At 39.9% G+C, this 22,608-nt stretch overlaps 1 protein-coding gene across 2 annotated transcripts in view; it reads left to right on the plus strand.

Moving 5' to 3' along the window:
- Positions 1-22,608, plus strand: part of ank3b (ankyrin 3b) — a 148,297-nt gene that overhangs the window by 100,036 nt on the left and 25,653 nt on the right. For both annotated transcript variants that reach the window (XM_037544457.1, XM_037544458.1), the window contains exons 25-40: positions 45-168; positions 2,502-2,513; positions 5,564-5,666; positions 7,470-7,514; positions 8,049-8,155; positions 10,847-10,879; positions 14,122-14,346; positions 15,997-16,095; positions 18,156-18,310; positions 18,682-18,893; positions 19,541-19,748; positions 20,136-20,232; positions 20,421-20,649; positions 20,855-20,980; positions 21,666-21,788; positions 22,220-22,246. In XM_037544457.1, the coding sequence (XP_037400354.1) occupies positions 45-168; positions 2,502-2,513; positions 5,564-5,666; positions 7,470-7,514; positions 8,049-8,155; positions 10,847-10,879; positions 14,122-14,346; positions 15,997-16,095; positions 18,156-18,310; positions 18,682-18,893; positions 19,541-19,748; positions 20,136-20,232; positions 20,421-20,649; positions 20,855-20,980; positions 21,666-21,788; positions 22,220-22,246 (1,925 nt within the window). The remainder of the gene's footprint in view (positions 1-44; positions 169-2,501; positions 2,514-5,563; positions 5,667-7,469; positions 7,515-8,048; positions 8,156-10,846; positions 10,880-14,121; positions 14,347-15,996; positions 16,096-18,155; positions 18,311-18,681; positions 18,894-19,540; positions 19,749-20,135; positions 20,233-20,420; positions 20,650-20,854; positions 20,981-21,665; positions 21,789-22,219; positions 22,247-22,608) is intronic.

A 22,608-nucleotide genomic window follows, 5' to 3' on the forward strand; every position in this document is an offset into this window, starting at 1 on the left:
GGGAGCAAACCGAGCTCTGTACTGACTCTGGCTGTGTGTACCAGGTGAGGATGCGATGACGGGGGACACGGATAAGTACCTGGGCCCTCAGGACCTGCGCGAGTTGGGTGATGACTCACTGCCTCAGGAGGGTTATGTGGGCTTCAGCATTGGAGCCCGTACTGCGAGGTAATGGCCCACACACACTTGTTCAGCACTATTCAAACATGTGCTCTTGCTCTGATGTTGCTTGTGTTGGGTGTGTTGACTGTAAATGTCTTGAAGTTTGAAGTTGGAGATATTTGGCTTGCTGTCTGACGATCAGTAGCAAAGTAATCTGTTTTTAGTGCAATTTATAGCATGCAGGCTTCGTTAAGACAAAGTGGAACTTGACATGGGACAGTAAAAATTTCACGTCATGGTATGGGTGCCAAAATTATTACAGGTTTGACTTCGGCAGAAAATTTCCCCTTTGAAATTATAATCGATTTTTTAAAATCTGAAACATTGCCATTCTGTTTTATACTGCGACATATACTTAAAACCAGTAACTGTCCCATCCTTAGATGCGACTACGCTCAAAGCCCTTAGCGACTCTGTTGTGACTGGGAACCACAAACACAGCACGAGCAGTCACATCCCTTCTACAGATCGTCTGTGAATCAGACCAAAACCTGAATGGATAAGATTCACCCTTTTATCTTTGTAAACCCAGGTCCTTTTTCCTGATTCCTGGCTGACTGGCAGCCTGGCCAGTGTTTGCAGTATGTCATGCGTGCTGTCCAAGCTTGGATCAATATTATGCACCAGGGTCACATGGAGGCTAATGTTTAACCTACATGTGGCTAGCTGCAGGGGATTTTCCCCCAGAATGTACAAAAAAAACTTTTGATACCATCTGATACTTCAAATGAGTTTATTGAACATGTAAGCCTTGCACATGTATGTAGGCCAACAGGATACAAGAACCACTGCCCCAAGCATTCATTAACAACTGAGAAATGTCACTTTCTTGTTGGTTTTGTTTAAGTGAAATCATATTGTAGCTAAAAGCTTGGGTCAGTGAGAGCTTGGTTTCAGTGCAGTCTTTCCTGTTTAATGCTGAGGAGCTCACTCCTTCCTTTCAACTCTCTTTTTAGCAGCATCGACCAGACGCCTGCTTGCATTGCGTGCTCTCAGACAGCACCGCACACCTCCTCTCTGTGAGCACTGGTTTGACCATGAATGCACAATCGACCTGGGCAACCTGTGTAAGATTGATGTCTGGCTCAAACAGGGATGCTGTACATTGCATACTGTTGCATCATGGTTAAAGGAAATGTTTAGTTTGTCAGAAATCTAATTTACTCAATTTTCCCCTTAACCTGAGTCTGACGTTTGTTTCACACTGGAGCTGTTACAACAATTGTTTTTTTTTTTTCTATTACCTTAGTATTTCACGTTTCATTAACAAGTAATAACAGCAAAAACTTAGCAATAAGGTTTTAAAAGCATTTTATTTACTGTTTAAAAAGTTGTGTTTATTCTTATACAGTATAGGAATAATCAAGATAATGTTCAATAGAATATTCGAAAATGAAAGTAGTTTGAGGTACATGTTTAGATCAGTGAGTCACAGTACCTTTGTGTAAGTGAAATTTTATTAATTAATTTATTAATCAAAAGAATTTGCCACAGTGTACATTTTGCAACCAAAACTTTACACTGAGTTGAAACTTTACGCTTTACACCAATAATGTTGCTTTGGCTTTCTTGACTAGTATACTGGCGCTGAAGATCCATATTCCCTATTGGCAATAAATAAACACATAAAAAGAGATATACTATTATTCAAAAAAACTGACTGTGTTATCTCTAACTTTGTAATTTTACTGGCTATCATAGGTGAGTTAGAACGCTTGCTGAATGCTAGGTTAGCTGCTTGGCAATGCGCAGCTGCACACATAAGCCACCCCTCAGTCACCATGGCATCAAATACCTACTGTTCGGTGTGTATTGTTGTGAATATACACTTATGTGGTATAATTCTGTTCATCTTCATGTTTTTACTGTCAGTTCGCTAACTTGCTATCCACACCAAGGTGCCTCAGTCCAGCCTAGGTCACAACCATTTCAGAAGGTGGCAAAATACTACAAATGTCCACGGTGGTTGCAGCTTCAGCATGCAGTGTACACAGGACTGGCTGATTGAATATTAACTTCCATTGCATATTGGCTGCACTAGTCTTATAGCTGTAGTTCAAAACTAAAGAACCAAACTTGTCTTGGCTGATCAGCTACAGTTTGGGTCGGGGGAAAATTGTGAAAATGTTTTTGCTAAACTATATTCCTTTAAGGCCCAATTAAACCACATGCATTTCAGCAGAGGTGCCAAGCATTACGAGGTCTGAGAGCAAACTGCAATGCAGTCGCAGAGCGTTACAGGCTGTGTCATTCAACCACTGCATTTTGCCCACTATCTCTGACTTGTTACTTTCAATCTCCTCTGTTCCTCCTCTTGCCATTCCAAATTCCCACCATAGTCCTAAAGTCAGGTAAGAGGGCATGGCTGTTCCCCAGACGCACAGACATCGATGTGGGCCCCTCAACTCATTACTTCATGGAACACTGTCTTGTGATGTGCTTCATGTTGCTGTACATTTCCCTGAAAATTTAAAAAGCTGCAGAGAGCTTGCTGACAAGCGTCTTAAGGCTTTGCTTTGCAACTTTCTGGGAAGTTTATGCTCCTCCTGTCTGTGGATTGCAGCTTCACTTTTGTTTTAGAGTTTAGAGCCAGGCTTAAGGGGAATTTACTCCAATATTTAAAACATTCTGCTTAATTTAACCTATCAGAAGTAAACAAAGTCATTCAGAGTGGTTTGATGTGAAGTGGTGGATTGTAGAGAAACTCTACACATATTAGTCACATATTAGTTACAAGTTCATGTAATAGCTTTCTGGAATTGAGCTTTCAGAGTCGTTTGATGTTAGATGCTCTGTTGTGACATTTCAGAGAATTGTTCGTGGTGTTGGTGATAGGAACTAGACATCTGAAGCATTTAATGCCCCAAGGTTGGCTTTACATAATATAATTTTTATGCAACTTTAGTTGCTTGAAACCTACATGAAACTAATTGAGACACATAATGTAACACATTTGAAACTCAGCAGCAATAGTTGCATCTCCAGTTCATGAAACAAGCTTTTGAACTGTTTCATGTAACTGTCAAGTTGCACAGAAATTCTATTGCATGCAACTCACAACATGCAACTAGTTGCATGAAGGCTTCACCATATAAAGTCAGCCTTGGAGGAATTCCTTTCACCATCACTGCGAACAATTCGGTTTCACTAGAATGGAACATTTTCATCACACCACTCTCAGTTACTTTGTTTACACCTAAATTATTAATGTTTTGCAGAAATGTTGAAATTCCCCTTTAAGGTGTAATGTGTTGTGCTTGGCCATTTAATTTTTTTCCACAACTCCTGCAAGGCCTATGCTGATCATTTTAGTTCTGTGGATTGGCTTGCTTCCTTAATGTGGCTTCCAGGGATCCGCAGTTTATAGACGCTAAATCGCTGTTTTCCCCAGTTGTGGGCCCATATTTTTTTGTTAATAAATTGACCTGCCACTGGATATTTATGAACAGATACTGCAATCGTGGCAAGCACAACCTGAACTTACAACTAGGAATCACCTTATGGTGTTGACACAGTGCTAGCACATATCAAGCAACATGCTGCGAGCAATTATTTTTATTTTTTTTCCAACAAGAGGCCAAGCCTTCCTTGATGTTTTTCAAGTGCAGTTATTCCTTGTGTGGGAAAGAAGGAATAATTGTGTGATATCCGCACAAGGCTCATGCGTCACTAGTAAAATACATCAGTCAGGTTAACTTAAAACTGGAAAGGGCCCATATGGAAACCATTCACTCACCCGTCTATACAATCCATATATGAAAACTACACTGTAACAACAGTCTGGTTTGGTTGTTTGTGATGTCATGTTTTAAGCAAAGGTTTGGGCACCCCTGGTCAAACTACATATTTTGTTTCTAAGTAAACATAAGTTAGCACATCCTTTACAGAGAGCGCACCTCTGCACATTCTTAATGTAGTTGCTGTTTATTTGCTGCATTTAACACAGAGGGGAACAAATAAAGCACTTAAATGTGACCTGTTACAGCCTTCGGTGGCCAGGAGTCCAAGAGTCCAAGAGAGGACAATTGGCCTGGCTTTCTCTGGGTGGGCAGGATTTCTCTGGGTGGGCAGGATTTCTCTGGGTGGGCATCTCTCCCCAGAACTGGCCGTTAGTGTTCTCCTCCAAGTGCGCTCAGCTGTTCAACGACGTTGCTTTAGCAGCAGTGGTGGTGCAGCACATGTCTCGGCAGAAGCCTGTGTTTGTCTTCACCCTCCTAGTGCTGTTGTGGTGGTGTTGTGTGATTGGGGAAGTCCTAACTAGTGGGTGGAATTGGATACTACTAAATAGAGGAGAACATATGCACAAAATAAAGAATATGGCTTGTGCAGAAGTTATGAGCAGAAGCAGAATGTCATACCTTAGTCCTATGGAAGATGTGTTCACTTATTCTTCCTCAGAAAATCAATAAAACGTGTCATTTGACTGGGGCTGTTCAAACTTTCTCATACGACTGTATTACCACCCTTTCAGCCTACACCCATTCACTTTGCTGTCTTTGGTACGTACACCCACACATATTTTCATAAATGTGAAAAAAAGTACAAATATTCTGCTTTTAAAAAATGCTAATTTTTTGGGACTGCATCTAAAAACCATTTCAGTGGAGTTTACTCAAACCTCCTCATAACCTCAGACTGCCTGCAGACAGATGCCTCAGCTTTCTGCCTTCAGGAGTCTGAGTGGAGGAAGCCCCCAACCCCTAGGAAGGTGTTATCGTATTTTGTATTTTGTGGACTTGACTTAGATAGAATCCTGAAAAAGTTTGAAGGACTTCTACAGAGAACACATGAGTGTGGCATTTTCTTGCATTTTTTTTTTGCACAATTAGTGCACGCCCTACGCAGAGATCACACTTCTGCACGTTTAAAGCGCATTGACTATCTATTTGCTGAATTCAACATATTGGAAACCAATAGGAGAAAATGTTCCATAACTTCTGCACACATGTTATGTTTTATTTTTTCCAGTATGTTACATTCAGAAAACAAACCAAACATGCCACTTGACTGGGGCGCCCAAACTTGACTTAAAACAGAGTCGGTAAAGCACATTACACTGTCTATGGTTTCCCATCAGAATCTCATCTTATTTAGGATGCTGCTCAGTTGTGCTTTACATGCACATACACATACATATCTTTATCCCCCAGTATCTGTAGTCTGCAGAATCAAGACAACTAAACGTTGTCTTGTGCTTACGTGTGTGTCCTGTGCAGTGGTTTTGCATCCTGTTGGTTTTCTGTTGAACTTTGTGTGCCAGTTTCCCTGGAAGCTGCATGCAGTAATGTGTGGTTTTGTTCTGTTTTTGTTTTCTGTGTTTTGTGGTGTGTGTGTTTTGTGTTCATCTCATTGTCGCTCGTCCCCCGCCCTGCATTGTGTGGTAAACTGTGAATGCCAACAGCCTGCGCTCCTTCAGTTCGGATAGGTCCAACACACTGAACCGGAGCTCTTTCACCAGGGACAGTATGATGATCGAAGAGATCCTGGCGCCCACCAAGGACACGGTATGCCTCTCTCCCATGCTTGACACCTTGCTCTCTCTTGCTTTGCAGTACAGTGCAAAATAAAGCGATATTTAAAGCTGTGAATCTGGACAGTAAGCGTTTATTTGATAGGAAAACCACTAACATCAGTTGCTTATAACTTGTTAATAACATGTGAATAATGCATTAACAAGATACATTATTAACATCACTAACTTTTTAACGCTGTTAACTCATTTTCCTATCTTAAACTTTCAAACCTTCTCTAGCAGCGCAAGCTGAAGCCCAGCTGCACTGGATATTGCTAGGACTAGATCAGAGATTGAAGCCCTTTTGTTTACAGATTTTAAATGGCACATTTTTAACGTGATAACTTTAGCAGATGACACTGTACATCAACAAGCACTGTACCAACAAAATCAACAATACACTGAAAATCTACAGTTCCCCCTGACTATGTGGTAAATGGACCATTCTACTGAATTAGCTCAAACTGCAGGCCCACGCAAGAAAATATTCACCTCAAATATTTAGAAGGATTGTTGTGATCTTTGTAAACCCAAAGGCATTATTTGAGAAAATAATAAATGAAATATATACAAAATCATAATTTATATCCCCAAAACCCTGACCCCTAGATTTCAATTTGTTATGTTATATATGATTGCATTTTTTGCATCATTAAAGATCTTTGGAATGATGTAGAAATATGTAGATTTATAAAAGAAATGTTAATTTATTCAATAAATGCTATATAATAGCATTTAATAATAATAAATAGTAAATAATAAATAATAATACATAAATAAATTCATGGCACTACCAAAACACAGAGTTTTAGTCCATATCTGGAGCCTTATTTTCCCCACAACCTTGTATTTTAGAGCAGAGAGTGAGATTGCATCCCTTCAGATTTCTCTGAAAAACTGTCCAGTCTTTTGAAAAGAATGGAAGCTGCAATGAAGACACACTAAATAGTGAAAAATGTGATACTACATTTAGTTGTTGAGGCTTCTGTGTAGTATTTTGTTAAATATAAGAATAAAAGATGAAAGATAGCGACTTAATGACTTAATAGCCTTTTTAACTGGCCTTTTTGCACAGTAACGTTTGTCGCTCTTACGAGCAAAACCATGCTTGCTTCCCAGATAAATGGTTTTAAACAGTTCTCATGGTTGGCCAAACACTTTTTCGTACTAGTGTACTTCCATTAGCCACTGTTATTTCTATTATCTTTAGGAGTTGTTTGGGTCTTTTGGCAGAATCTATTATTTATTTGACCGGATCTATTATTTCTTTGCTCAAAGCCAAATTCTTGAATCCATTATGCTGTTCAGGGTTGCTGACAACCTGTCTCCATCCTTTGTCCAGAAAACCTTTGAACTCTGTGGAAAGTTTAGAACATATTAAAAGTATTTATGTCCAATTTATGACAGTATTAGACAATGTTCAGCTTGTGGAGCTCCTCTACTTTATTGCAAGACATTTTGGCATGCGCTAATTGCTTCAGCAAACCAGGCTGCAAATTGTCCTGGCTTGCATAAAGAGGTTTGGTTGTCCCAAAGTGGACCCCGAGGCCGGGCGAGGGAAAGTTCCTGCTGGCATTAATCAGCAGCACTTCCACTCTGGCCTCATGCTGTCTTTTTTTTCTGACATGTTTGGGCTATTGCCACATAGAAGCCCCCACCGAGGTGAGAATTACTCTGTGCTCTGTGCTGAAAAAGGTCATCTTAGCCTTTTATCTGTGTCTTAAGTACTGACTGCTTGTTAACGTATTTTGGGTGGTGATTACAGCAGAAATGTCTTCTTCTTCAATTTCTTCAGGGCGTCTGTAAAGCGATGCCCTTCATTGTTGAACCCCAAAATAAGGTACAATTCACTGAAGGAAGTTATGTTGATGTTTTGGCAGTTTTAAGTTCAGACACAAGGGCGCATCTGAAACTTGCTGGAGGGAAAAAAATGCTTGCCTTGTGCTTGTCTGATCATCTCGCTGTCCGAGAAGCACTTTTTTATTTGCTGCCCTGTATTTTATAGCCCAGCTTTTCACAGAGTTTTGGCTGCTTTAGACTTCTCCTGACATCATTCCTTGCTTCAGAACTTTCAGTTCTTTGCCCACTGTCCACCACCCCTCAATGCCATTTTCAAATGTAGCCGTGCATGTGTGTATGATGATGCTTCCTGCCATCAGCTGCTGGATGGGAGGACAAGTGTGGGGTTAAGATGCTAATTGCATTGTAGGCAGCACTTTTACCGTCCCACAGCACTTTCCTCCTAGCACAGATTATTGCCATGCACTGGTTCTTTGTTGCGGTTCACCACACTACTACAGTGAGAGTTCCCCTTCCATTTGGTACTGACTGTGTGTGTGTGTGTGTGTGTGTGTGTTGATACCCTCACCCTCAGCACCTGGCTGTAGCCAAAGAATATGACGCTGACTCTCTGAGGCGCTACAGCTGGGCAGCAGACACCTTGGACAACGTCAACCTGGTTTCAAGCCCCATCCACTCCGGGTAAGAGTTGTGTACATCTTTGGGGTAATAAAAATAATAATACATTGCATTTGCGTAGAACATTTCAATAACCCAAAGACACTTTACAGTAGTGTCATTATCCATGCCCATATTAAGGGGCACATGTCCTACATTTGCCTTGTATTTGACTTTTTTCCTTGACGTCCACTAACATTTCTGTGCTTTTATGTACCAGAAGACTTTTTTACAGGACTGTTTTCCAGCCCCTCTTTATATCTTAATAATTAAATAGGCTGCTTTTGTTACTGGGCCCTTCAGACTGGTGTTTGTAAATGAGCTCTGCTCTGATTGGCTGTCCTGTATTACGCCTCATTCAAAAAGCATTCAAAGCAGAAATGCTCCGAGTTAATGCGCAGGGCTGTACTAGGCCAAATAGGTGGGCATACGTCGTAAAGGAGCTGGTTCATGTGACATTGCATAAACAGTTAATTCAAAAAGAAAAGCTGTGTCCAAATACTTCAGCAACACCTTCATAAGACTGTTGTTATTTTTAAAAGCGGCGGTGCCGTTTGCATTAGCTGATGCTTTGGTCAGTCCTGAATATGTTGTTGGCATCCAGCTGTATAAGGTTTAACAGTAAAAAATGATGTTGGTAGTGTTTTATATTTCTAGTCTAAATATTTAATATTTCTCCATATTTCTAATTAGTTTTTGATTAGATTATTTAATTTACTTCTGGATGCTTTTTAGTTCTTTTAAGGCATTTTACCTGCACAGTTTAAAAAAATGGGTTTTATTATTTTTATTAAGCTTATTATGGGCCCTTTACATTTTGAGCTGTTTGAACTTCATGGCATAAACCACAGATTCCTGTCCTGTTAACTTACAACTCAAGTTAAATTAACTCTGTTAATTAACCGTTAACTAACTTTTTAAGTTTAAAAAAAAAAGTTAAAAATGACAGCTTATGAAGATGTTGGTTGGTTGGATATCCTTCATTATGTGGTCTATAGAGGAGGGACAATTAAAATACTTCATTCACAATTATTACATTACCTTTGTTTATTATGAAGGTGTTGAAACCCATTTTGCTTAGCGAGGACACAGACGTTTTCATATTCGTATGAGCTGGTTCATGTGACATTGCATAAACAGTTAATTTAAAACATTTTTGCAGCTTAGTTTCTGTATATACTGGGACGTGAACAGTACTTATTACTTTAACAATGTTACTTCAAACTCCTTTCACAAACTTTGAGGGAAATTATGGTTTTCCTCATTAAGGAGACAAAACTTCATCAGAATATCCCAAACAAACCAGTAGCCTTTACTTGTTGTGACTAAGTTGCTTTGGAAGTAGAATCATACAACTAACCAGCTTGTTTAGTAAATAACAGTACTTATACTTTTATATTCTGTTATGGTTTATAACAGTTTTGTATATAGCAGGTAAATAACAGCTCAATATTAGACATTTCAGTGCACTGGAGTGTTAGTCTGCTTGCTGCATAGACCACATGACAATCAAATGAAAAAAATATAATATATAAAAAATATATCCACAGGGGAAACACATCACGCTTTTGTTTACACATGCCATTCATTTTCTCCCATTCCCACATTTGTAACAAGGACTTTGAAAGTTTAACATAAAAACTATCATCATAACCTAATACAGGTTAAAAATTCTTTTTTTTTCTTACCATTTGTCCATGTTTTAACTAAAATTTACTCCATGTAAAGTTTAAAAGACATGTTACTGTAGAACATAAAACCTGCAAATTCATATGATGAAACTAATTCTGTTCATCTGGCCTGCAAGGTGAATATTTGTAGCATTAAATATTTATAGACTGCTGATTGTTAAGGACTTGTTGTAAAAAATGAAAAGCTGTGTGTTTTCTTTACATCTAGAAGAGCCTCTGCTGGAGAAAGACATGCCAGTTGATAATAGCGTCACCTGCATTGCCGCATTTGAAAAATTATTTAGGAGGTCATTAATATACAGAAAAAGGCCTCAGAATAGAACTCTGTGCATCATTACTTAAATATTTCATAATCACAATAAGCACACAACCCAGGAATCTCCAAACAGATGAATAATGGTTATAATTTCCACGGCTACATTACATCCTGCAGCCCAGATTATAGGCATGAAATGACCAGTCCAAAGATAGTAGTGTAGATTTGGCTAGCAGGACATTTGTCAATGACAGTGATGCTGACAGGCAGCCCCAAAATCAACAACCCAGTCCACTAAAAGCACCGGGGCTGGGCCGGGCTGAGGCTATGGACCTGGGAAAGCATGCCAGCATTGGTAGAAGCAAAAGCAAAAGCAAGACCTGCAACAGAAACTGCCAGCAGGCGTTTGGGTAAAAGCAGTAGCTGGTGAAGTATTATGAGGCGAAATGACCATGATGTTAATATTAAACATGAAACTCCTCTTTCAGAAGTATTTTCACTCCTGCAAGAAGTCATGAGAGCAGAATAATTCATATAAAATTAAAACTGTTTTTGGATTTGTGACTTCTGAATAAATTCTCTTAAATTCTGCTCATCACGCTAATGCTTTCTTCTTCCTTTCCTCCAGTCCTCTAGTTGCTCTTTATGCTCTGTCACCTTATTATCTTCCTTCATCTTCCTGCATTATAACAACATTGTCTTGGTGCTTGATGATGAACCTTGTTGATTTTGTCCCTCCACCATTGTTCCGTTTTTGTTTCATTGCAGCGTTTCCTCTCCGCTCCCTCAATATGACTCCAGGTGACGATGGTTGTGCCCTGTCATCACAGTGTTTCTTCTCTCTTCTCCTCTCTGTGCTTGTTTCATTTGTTCTCTCCTTCACCTACAGTCCATACCAAGCCGGTTAGCAGGGTGAACCAGCCTACTGTGGCTTCGAGAATTTTATAAGATGATGCGTTTTTACATGAAAGGAAAAGAAAAGGCTTTCAAGACACGTTTGTTTGTCCATAAGCCGGTTTATCAGAAAAGCTGTGTCCAAATACTTCAGCAACACCTTCATAAGACTGTTGTTAGTTTTAAAAGCGGCGGTGCCGTTTGCATTTGCTGATGCTTTGGTCAGTCCTGAATATGTTGTTGGCATCCAGCTGTATAAGGTTTAACAGTAAAAAATGATGTTGGTAGTGTTTTATATTTCTAGTCTAAATATCTAATATTTCTCCATATTTCTAATTCGTTTTTGATTAGATTATTCAATTGACTTCTGGATGCTTTTTAGCTCTTTTAAGGCATTTTACCTGCACAGTATAAAAAAATGGATTCTAATATTAAAAATTTTATTATGGGCCTTTTACATTTTAAGCTGTTTGAACTTCATGGCATAAACCACAGATTCCTGTCCTGTTAAATTACAACTCAAGTTAAATTAACTCTGTTATTTAACCGATAACTAACTTTTTAAGTTAAAACCCAAATTTATTTTTACTGTGTAGGCACTCCTGGCCTTTATCTTTATGGACATGACATCAGTCGCCATCAACAGGCAATAAAACCATTAACATGTCTTTGAATAAAAGATTTAGATATTATTTAAGACTTGGACGTACAATCTTTTAAGCAAGATGATAGCTTATGAATGAGGATTTTGGGCAGTTCAGTGTCCCAGCCAGCATATTTTTTCACATTTTGACACAAAAATGACAGCTTATGAAGATGTTGGTTGGTTGGATGTCCTTCATTATGTGGTCTATAGAGGAGGGACAATTAAAATACTTCATTCACAATCATTACATTACCTTTGTTTATTATGAAGGTGTTGAAACCCATTTTGCTTAGCGAGGACACAGACGTTTTCATATGGACACAGTCAGAATTAGTTGCAAATTGATAGAATCCCAGTTTTTAAGGATAATTCTACATAGTTCAATGGTTGAGATGTTAACTCAAGAGTGGTGTGATGTGAAATCCTGCGTTGTAGACAGTCTTACCGACTTAGATTTCCAAAATCTTGTCTCAGAGGTGTTATAAAATAGGATTAACGTTTCATGTTAATCATTTTCTGCAAGGTAGCTTTCAAAGCCTTTAAACATCTGGCCCACCAGTGACCTTTACAGCCCATCACATATTTACAGTTCATCCTTAATTTTTTATTTTTTATTTTTTTGGCTAAATATTTGACACATAAATTTGATTCACCCATCAGAGATTGTGGCTGGATACCGAATATAATTATTTGAAATCAGCTGAGGCTTATGTGTACAATGTTAAAATAATTTAAAAAAGCACCACATGCGCACAAAGCCATTCAAAAGAAAGCCTGACACAGCATATATGCTGCACACTGAACACCATATGCTACTTTACAAATTATATAGAACCATAAACTCAAAGAACCCTTTGCATGATTAAAGGGTTCTTTGCATGGTGAAATGGTTAATGGTTCCTTAGATTGACAGAATGTGGTGTATATTTAAGCAAATGAAGTGTGTTATCACAAAATATGTGTGTAATAGTGAGAACACACGACCTCGAGTGTTCTACTGCTTTCATACTACAGTTAAATAAATAAAGTAAGAAATAAATAAATCAGTTCGTCAACGTGTCATTTAATATGTTTTAATGTTAGCATTATAGTTCTGTAACAAGCAGCTTGTTGCTATGTCAGAGTAATGAGTGCCGCTCATTCGCTGCACAGCTGGCACTTCAGAGTCTGACCAAATCGCCTATCGCTCAGATGTGATCTTAAAAGTATGCGTTTTCTGTTTGTTCGCAAAGTAAGACGTAAAAATGTTCAAATGGCTTGGGCGTCTCCTACAGCTGTCAAAGTCGTTGCTTAGCAACAGTGTCTCGGCGGAGCAGTACAGGGTTTGTGAAAAACCTGTGATGTTATGGTGAAATAACAGCACAGTTACAACGCTTCTCAGTCAATCCGCTTGTGTGGCTGGAACTAACTGCTGTATAAAGTTCTATATGGAATCTTTTTGAAAAGGGTTCTATATAGCAACGTTTTTTTCTGTTGTAACAAGATTGATACAACAATAGCAGGACCTTTTTTGGTTCTACATGGAACCCTTTTCAACAAGATTCTAGGCACAGACATCTACAGCACATTCTCAATTCTACATTCTACATTCTACATCAAGCTGAACAGCCCTTTCATGATGCAAAGAACCCTTTAGCATGAACATAGAACATAGTTTTATATATATATATATATATATATATATATATATATTTTTTTTTTTTTTTTTTTTTTTTTTTTCATAATAATAATCATTGCAGAATTTAAAAAAATTAAAATTTCTGTAAAATTCAGTCATGTGTTAAAAGTATGCAACCCCCACATCATCTAGCCATGCTATCCAACCCCAGGATAATTAGAGTTTGAGACCCCTGTTTCAGAGGCATTGAACTTTTTTGATGTCTGGTTCCCATCACCACCACTGTGAATAATTCTGACTTGGCAAGTTTCTCTAGAACAGAGCATTTCACATCAAACCACCCTGGACGACTTTGTTTACATCCTAACCGCTTAGTGATGCAGACGTTTTAGAATTTCCCTTTAACTCCAAGATCACTGTGAGTGAAAGCCATGCAGCCAGTATTGTTGGTCAACTCTTAACTCACCTGGTTTTGATAAAGCATGAAGTTTGAAGCGATCTCTGTCTTAGGCCATCTTCTTCAGTAACAAACAAATATGTCTAACGACCACGTTTTGCTCCTTGAGCAGTCCACTCTGGCAGTTTTGCTGTACAGAATTTCTATCCATGTAACAACCACACTTATCATCATTAATCAAAACTAAAAATCAGTTGATTTGGAAATCAGTTGTGCTCAGCCATGCAAACGCTGTTGCGTGGTAGCACAAAGAACTGCCAGGGCTAGTGCTCAGTCCCATTTCCTTTCTCTCCTCTTTCACCCACTTTCCTCTCTTCTCTTCCCTGGTGTTTGGTCGTGTGAGTTTTTTGATCACAGCATGGGATGACCTCATCCTGTCTGCCTTCTCTCCAACTCCTCACTGTCAAATATATATTGCCCCCCCACAGGTTCTTGGTCAGCTTCATGGTGGATGCCCGCGGCGGCTCCATGAGGGGGAGCCGCCACAACGGCATGCGCATCATCATCCCGCCGCGCAAGTGCACGGCCCCCACCCGCATCACCTGCCGCTTGGTCAAGAGGCACAAGCTGGCCTCCCCGCCCCCCATGGTGGAGGGAGAGGGGCTGGCCAGCCGCCTGGTGGAGGTGGGACCCTCCGGAGCTCAGTTCTTGGGGTAAGTTGCATTCTTTACCCTGCCTTTTTATTGTTTCTTGGGACATGGGAAGTCATTTTATGTTGGGGGTGCTGAAATTTTTATCAGCATACATGTAAAATACACGACGACCGCACCAAATGCCGTGTCAAATCATTAGTAACTACGGCAGTAGATTAAAGAAAGATCATCTACTCTGTCTCTTTCACAGCCCAGATTGATTGCAGCCAAGATTGCAAAGTGGTAGAAAAACAGCCACTGCTGATTCTTTTTCATTTTGCTTCGAGGGGGCACTTGAAAAAGTCAGAAATTCTCTGATAAGAAACTGCAAACTAAAGGATGACTGGATCATTAAAAAATGACAAACGACAATGTATAAACACATTTTTATATCACACTTGGCAGATGCTCTTTTCTACAGTGACCTAGACATTGCAAGACTGGGGGAAACCCCACTCTAGCTCATGGGGGTGCAGTGTTGTTATCCAATCTCAGTGTCGACATCATTTTGACTCGCTTCTGTTGGTCTCAGGGTAAACTGGACGCGATATCAGCCGAGTTCAGTGTCTCAGTCTGACGTGATTGAAAACCGAACTCAGCAACACTTTCAGACAGAATAAAACAATCAATTTTCTGCATGTTTGAACAAAATCTATTTGCTGCTGGTCAAGGATTTAATTGATCCTTTTCTTGGTGGCTTATGGGAATTCGTTTTTGTTGTTGACGTTCATTGGTTCCAGAAATCGAACATCCTCTGCTTGCAGGCCAGAATGTTATCATTACTGTGGTTTCATTTAAAAAAACGGATGTATGTGGTTTGCTTTATATTCAGTTGAAGAAAGTAGTGATCATCTTCTTGCAGTGTATTGCTTAGTTAATGCATGTCTAATGAATTATAATGAATGTACAAATTAATTTAAGCTTTTTTTTTCATTTCTTTTTTATTTTTATATTCTGGGGAAAAAAAATCTTAATCTGGTCTTGGTCTTGTCTCAGTATTACCACTCCTGGGCTCGGTCTCGACTTGGACTCATTGTGTCCTGATCCCATTCTTGACTCCGACTTCCCTGCAGTGCTCTTGTCTACTGCACTAAACTACAATACATTTGTCAGAATGTTGGCCCTGGTGTTGGGTGATTGTGAGTTCATTTCCTGCTCAAAATACTTTAATCAGTTAGCAGTTAAACTTGAAAGTTCATTCAGCACCCTCACTTCTCATGTCCCTGACTGTTCCTGCTTTTTTCTCTCTCCATTGCCATGGAAATCATCTGTGTTTGGTAGTGTGTGTTGGTGAGGTGTTTCAGCAGTCAGACAGGCCAGCTTTGCCCACCTTTATCATGCCAGCCAGTATCTGATGGTAAACCTGCAGTATAGTCTAGTGCACAATATAGCCCTTTTCTTGCATCATTTGCCCAATTTCTCAGTAATGCCAGGTAGACTAGTAAGAGCCATAGGATTATGTGAGAAGTAAATCACAAAATACTGCTGAAAGAACTCCACCATAGAAAGTGCACAGTGAAATCTACAGTATGTGAAATATTGTAGAGGTCTCAGGCTAACTAGCAAAAGTCATAACTGATGAAATGGAACCTAAATATTCCTGCAGCAATGACAGTCTGTTTTGTGTTCCTCCTTTTTGTTCCTCTAACTTGCTGCATGGATGTTATTCAGTAAACTCCATCTTCCCCGAAAACTTCCCCCTCTTAATGAGAGCGAGAGCTTCGTTAGCCGAATCCTGCAGCTTGGGCCCCGAGGAACAAAATTTATTGGGTAGGAGTGTGCCGCTCAGAAAAGAAGCTACTCTCCGACCACTTTTGTTGACCAAAGCCATTGTCGATTTTACGTTGGGCTGTTTTACTTTCCAGTCACCTGTTTCTTTGGGGCTTTCAGTCGACTGAAAGCAGACCGTGTCGGCTGTTCCAGCTCACTCTGCTGCGCTTGTTGGGCATGTTACCTGCTGCTGTCATGGCTGTTGCCTTTTGCCCGTGTTTGATCAGATTCAGACTCCCACTGTTCCATCCCATGTGGGAGATGGTTTCATTTGCTCTTTCTGTTCTGGAGAAGGTATCATTTGCTGTTGCAGTTTTGCAGAAGGCATCAGTATTTCCAAAAGGAGCATGAGCACTGTACAGAACTGCAGATGTCAGTATACTCTGTTTTTCGAATCCAGGATCCAGTGAAATTTGCCTGTAGTTCAGTATTAAAATCTATGTGTCGTTTTCATGGTACCTTCTCTGTGATTATACATTCAATGTAACGTTCTGTCATTTCATGACTGTCACTGTGGAGAATGTTGTGCTCATCTACACAGACTTTTGTTTGTCATATGTCTGCAGCCTTCCAGTAAACTGAAGAAATGTTTGTACCTAAATGTCACTTTAGCATAAAAATGTTTATTTTCGTAAAAAATCATCTGTATACATTACTGTGCAGAACTCAACGACTACCGTTTTGTTTAGGTTTTAGTCAAAACAGCCCTTAAGTTATTCATTTTTCAGCGTCAGGAAAAATGCTGGAAAAGTAAATTGGTGATTTGTTTATGTCTGAAAGTATCACGAATCCTAATGAGTAAAGAAACACATTTTATTACATCATGCAGTACCGTCTGATCTGGGAAGAACTACTGCAAGATAATGACCCCAAACTAGAGAAGCTGATGGTGTGTTCTCAGAACATCACTGAATGTGACTGGGATTATTTGGACTGTGAGAAGCAGAAAATGCAACCAACCAACTTCTAAGAGTTTTATAGCCTCCTCATATATATATATATATATATACATATAGGTGTTGAGGGTTTTCTGTATTTTTTCTGCCAAATCGATGTTTTCAATTTTTTTCCTGAAGCTGCAAAATGAATAACTTGTGCGGACATAAAGGCCATTTTGAACGTGAATAAAAATCGAAAAGGTGGTCTCTAACTTTTATACAGTGCTACAGAACATTGCTAAAATCTGAGAGGTGGCGAATCAATGGGTATCATTGTCTGGCCAGAATCAGTAGAAATTGCTGGATTGGATATTCGAGGGAAAAAAGAATGAATCCAATCCAGTCCAGTAACAAATCTACTGTGAAACAACCCTCTCGTTAAAAAATACCAGATCAGTATTGGAAGATGCTGGAGGTTTCACAATTGTTATCAAATCAGGCTGACACTTTATTTTGAGAGTCCACTGTAGTTTCTTTGTAGATGATCAGTTTGTCATTAACTGTCATTCAACAGAGTTGCGCCAGATTGTTGGTTAATAATATTGGGGACTTTCAAAATGAAGTGTAAAGTGGTGTTGTGCCACCTTTAAACTCACTGCTAGTTTAGCTCTAGAAGAACACATTATACATTGTATTGTAGTTTTTAAAAAGCCTTTCCTTGTCCCAGATTATGTTAGATAGATATATCAGACAGTACCGTCTCACTGTTTCGTACTTGATTACTTTATTAGTTTCAATCATTTGGAATTTTGCATTTGGTAAATTAGCATTTCTATTTTTTATTAGATTTTTTTTTGCATTTCTTGAAGAGTTTGTAAGCTTGGGGTATAAAACACTCTAAGTATTAAGTACAAAGTACTTACATGTGATGAACATATTTCTATTGTCTTTTAATATTGTGTATAAAGATTTGTAGAATAACGGACAATTCAGTTTTACTGATTACTGTCAGATGTGTCAAGTGCCCCTCTTTTGCACTATTGAAGTGTGCCCCTTATGTCCAGCCTTCATCGGTCATTTATTCAAAGTCAGATCAGTATACCCATTCCCATCCTTGACATGCCTGTGTTCTGGGTTCATTGGCAGAGTCTTGTCTTATTGATGTGTGGTGTGTTCTTGCAGCCCAGTGATAGTGGAGATCCCTCACTTTGGTTCCATGAGAGGGAAGGAGCGCGAGCTGATCATCCTCAGGAGTGAGAACGGCGAGACATGGAAGGAGCACCAGTATGACTGCAGGACTGAAGCCCTCAATGAGCTACTCAACGGCATGGACGAAGGTACTACAATAAAAATAAAGATGCAACAGTAGCATCTAAATATTTAAGAAGCCGTGCTGCTGTCTGGAGACACGGGCACGAACGTCCAAATACTTTTGCTGTACATAAAATTAAGTGTGATCATTTCTTGGCAGGTTTGAAAAAAGTAGCATAATGAGACATTTATCATATTCTAAGGTCCAAATACTGTGGCGCTATGCTTTATTATAGAAGTTCAAAAAGCTCTTGGTTGGCATGTGGAAGAATGTTTTGACAGTTCTTTGAAGGACACTTTAAAGACAAGCTAGAAGGCACTGATGTAATTTCCTTATATTTATATGGTACTGCTTTTGTCTTAAGCATGAAATGATCATTGTACTTTGTCCCCAAAGAACTGGACAGTGTAGAGGATCTGGAGAAGAAGCGCATCTGTAGGATCATCACTAAAGACTTCCCGCAGTACTTTGCGGTGGTGTCACGGATTAAGCAGGAGAGTAACCAGATGGGTCCTGAGGGAGGGGTTCTGTCCAGCATGACTGTTCCTCTAGTCCAGGCCTCTTTCCCTGAAGGAGCACTAACCAAGAAGATCAGAGTTGGACTTCAGGTATAAAGACATTTAAATAAAATCTTTAAATAAAAAGCCTTTTCAGCAGGTAGCACTGGTGCAGGAAAAGCACAAAAAAACTACATAATTCTTGTACTATGTCTTTTTTCAGCAAGCAAACACTAAAATCACAAACCATTGCTTTCTGCAACCCTAAACAAAAGATCTTTTGGCCATTTTTATTTTGTGAGGTCCTTAGTTTAGAAACATAAATTTTTAAAAGAAAAAAAGTTCAAATTACCATCCTGGGCTGGAGGTCAGGGAACCAGCCTCGTGACCAGAAGGTTTGATTCCCAGAGCCAACAGCAGATGACTGAGGTGTCTTTGAGCAAGACACCTGACCCCCAACTGCTCCCCGGGCGCTGCGGATTGGGCTGCCCACCGCTGCGGGCAAGTGTGCTCACTGCCCCCTAGTGTGTGTGTGTGCTCACTAGTGTGTATGTGGTGTTTCACTTCCCGGATGGGTTAAATGCAGAGGTGAAATTTCCCCGTTGTGGGACTAATAAGGGTCTCTTAACATAACCTGATCTACTATATGCACTAGATGTCCACATATGGCCCGAAAATGAAACAGAACATTTAAAAGCAGAACAAATATACAAGCACTGGCTCCACTGATGTCCTAGTTTTTGACTGCTTGCCCTCAGGCCCAACCAGTACCAGATGAGACAGTGAAGAAGATCCTGGGGAATAGAGCCACATTCAGTCCCATAGTGACAGTAGAGCCACGCAGGAGGAAGTTCCACAAACCCATCACCATGACCATCCCTGTACCTCCCCTTTCAGGGGAGGGCGTGACCAATGGCTACAAAGGAGATTCCACACCTTGCTTACGCCTTCTGTGCAGCATCACAGGTAAAAGCAGCTCAGAAATTTCTTCTAGGTGCACCTGAGCTTGGGCCTTATATTGGAAAGTTGTAAGTTCGATCCCCAGTGATGCCACAGCCATCCGTAAGAACATAATTGGCCTTGCTCTCTCTGGGTGGGGCAAATGGCTCTTGCTCCCCCTAAATTCACTTAGCCCAGTACTAGCTGACACAGGTGTCCCTTAGCTGATGTAAAACAATTGGCAGTTAGAGTTTTCCAAGCACATTGATATGTCCAATGACAGATCTTTGAAAAGATACAGTGGTGCTTCATATGATAAGCTTTTCTGAAGTTTCCCCTTTGGTCACCAACTTCTGGTGAATCTCCTACCCCACATTCCTTTTGGGACATATGCTTATGAATGCTTTTTCACAGGCGGCACATCCCCAGCGCAGTGGGAGGATATTACTGGCACTACTCCTCTCACCTTTCTGAATGACTGCGTCTCTTTCACTACCAATGTATCTGCCAGGTAAGTAGCCCTAGTTTCCATTTACAGTCTGCAGTTCCAGAGGAAAGTTCCAAGAGGCCCTGCTAACATGACTTGAGGATTCATGAATGACATGAATTAGATCAAATGATATATTTAACTATATTGTTCTGTCACTTCAAGCTGTCTCGATGCACCTCCTATTCACTGGATGTCCACTCCATCCACAGGTTCTGGCTTGCAGACTGCCATCAGATTCCAGAGACTGTAGGTCTGGCCACACAGCTCTACAGGGAGCTCATCTGTGTGCCCTACATGGCCAAGTTTGTAGTGTTCGCCAAGATGAATGACCCTGTAGAATCCAATCTGAGATGCTTCTGCATGACGGACGACAAAGTGGACAAGACCTTAGAGCAGCAGGAGAACTTTGAGGAGGTGGCCAGAAGCAAAGACATTGAGGTTTGTTTTTTAACAGATGGGTTGTTGCCATTTCCACTCTGTAGCAATTCTTTGCTTTTATTTTCTTGCCATTGCATCAGGCAGAATCGTCTACTGCAATGTGCGATTCCTAAACATCAGGGTTCGCAAATGATGCTGTAAACTCAGCACATGCGCCATGTAATGAAATGTTTGGTTTCTGCTTACATGGCTCACGATTTTACAGGTTTTGGAAGGCAAACCAATCTATGTGGACTGCTATGGTAATTTGACCCCTCTGACAAAAGCTGGACAGCAGCTGGTTCTTAACTTCTTCGCATTTAAAGAAAACAGACTCCCATTCTGTGTGAAGGTAATGTAGCGTTTTCTTTGTTGTCGTGCCTTCTGTAGGGAACTTTTTGAAACTGTGGTTTAAATCCCTCTTAATCATGTGTCTATAATGACCTTCCTGCTTTTCTGATTTTGAAATTTTGAAGAGTAAATTGAAAACGGCAATGTCTGACTACTAAACAGACTCCAGAGGAATGTTTAGAGGTAAACATGCCTCAAATTGTTGAGGTATTAGAGATAATCTCACCAAAGTAGACCATGTTAAATCAACTTGTAAGTTTCTTTAGTTCACAATGGACTTAATCTCTCTGTTAATTTATCTTAATGCATGAAGGTTACTTGTTCCTAATGTGAAATCTTAAATCTAATTGATGAATCTGATATTTATTATTTTCTGATTGATGTAATAAAATTATAGAATTACTTACTAGAAAATTAGTGAAATGTCCTCATTCTCTTGGCCGGCTTTTATTTTAACTATCTGCGTTTATATCTTGAAACAAGCAAAATTGTCTGCCAATAGAACTTAAAACAAGTAATTAGTGTATGAAGAAGTTAAATAATTGTGTAATTATCCAACAGCAATGTCATAATGAGAAATATTAGACATTGACTAGGTTTAAGAAGATTTGGCTTGTTATCATTTTTGCAGTGTTTACTTTGTGATGTTCATGCTTATATGCTAACTCTATATGGAACCATCCCAGATCAGGGACAACAGCCAAGAACCTTGCGGGCGACTGTCCTTCCTCAGGGAGATGAAGACCTCAAAGGGGCTTCCCCAAACTGCTGTTTGTAATCTAAACATCACCCTGCCAGCGCTCAAAAAGGTAAGGTTGTACTTCTGTGATCATCCGTGCCATATCATACCATCTTCATACCCAAGAAAGGTAGAGCAGTGTTTTCAGCAATAAGGGTTATACTTGGCCGAAACTGCCTGAGTGTGTCTTTTATCTGTTTTGAGCTTCTCTCTAGTCGTTGTTGTGGCTATGGCCGACCGAATCAGTACTTTGATTTGGATCCATGCTTTTGGCTGAAGGTGCACAGGCTTGTGCTTTCTCAATGGCATAATTTGTGGTTGCTTCCCTGTACCTTTTCAGTTCCCTTTTATTTTCCGTTTGTTTCTTCGCTCTGGCTTTGCTCTGGGTGGCTCTTTCTCAGTGTGCTCACAATCGCCCTTTTCACATCCTGATGTTTCTTACCCCCTGCTCTCCATTGCGTTATTCCCCCTGTTTCTGCAATGCATCTTGGGAACCAAAAGGATATGGACTCAGATGCCGATGAAGAGGTAATAGTCCTGTCCCCTCATTTCCATCTGGTGTGCTGGTGTTTCATTTGCTTTAGTTTTTGGGTACTTGCTTTGTGAAACCACACACTGCATAGCTGTTGCCTGTCACGGGATTTACTGTATGATGGATAAATGGGTGGGTGCACTGGCTTAGCTCCACTATAAGAGTATGTACTGCATGCCACTGGTAAAGGGTGACAATCATTTTTATTTATCCATCCATGTTCTGTGTCACGTTGCTTTAGTGAAAACATACAGTTAAGTGGTTTTAAAACGTAACTAGAGATTGAACGTTTGTTCTCCGATGGAACATACATAAGATATGTGGAGTCACCAATCTTAATAGTTCTCCCTATTCTTGT

The sequence above is a fragment of the Pygocentrus nattereri genome, chromosome 13, assembly GCF_015220715.1.
Source record: "Pygocentrus nattereri isolate fPygNat1 chromosome 13, fPygNat1.pri, whole genome shotgun sequence".
NCBI lineage: Eukaryota > Metazoa > Chordata > Actinopteri > Characiformes > Serrasalmidae > Pygocentrus > Pygocentrus nattereri.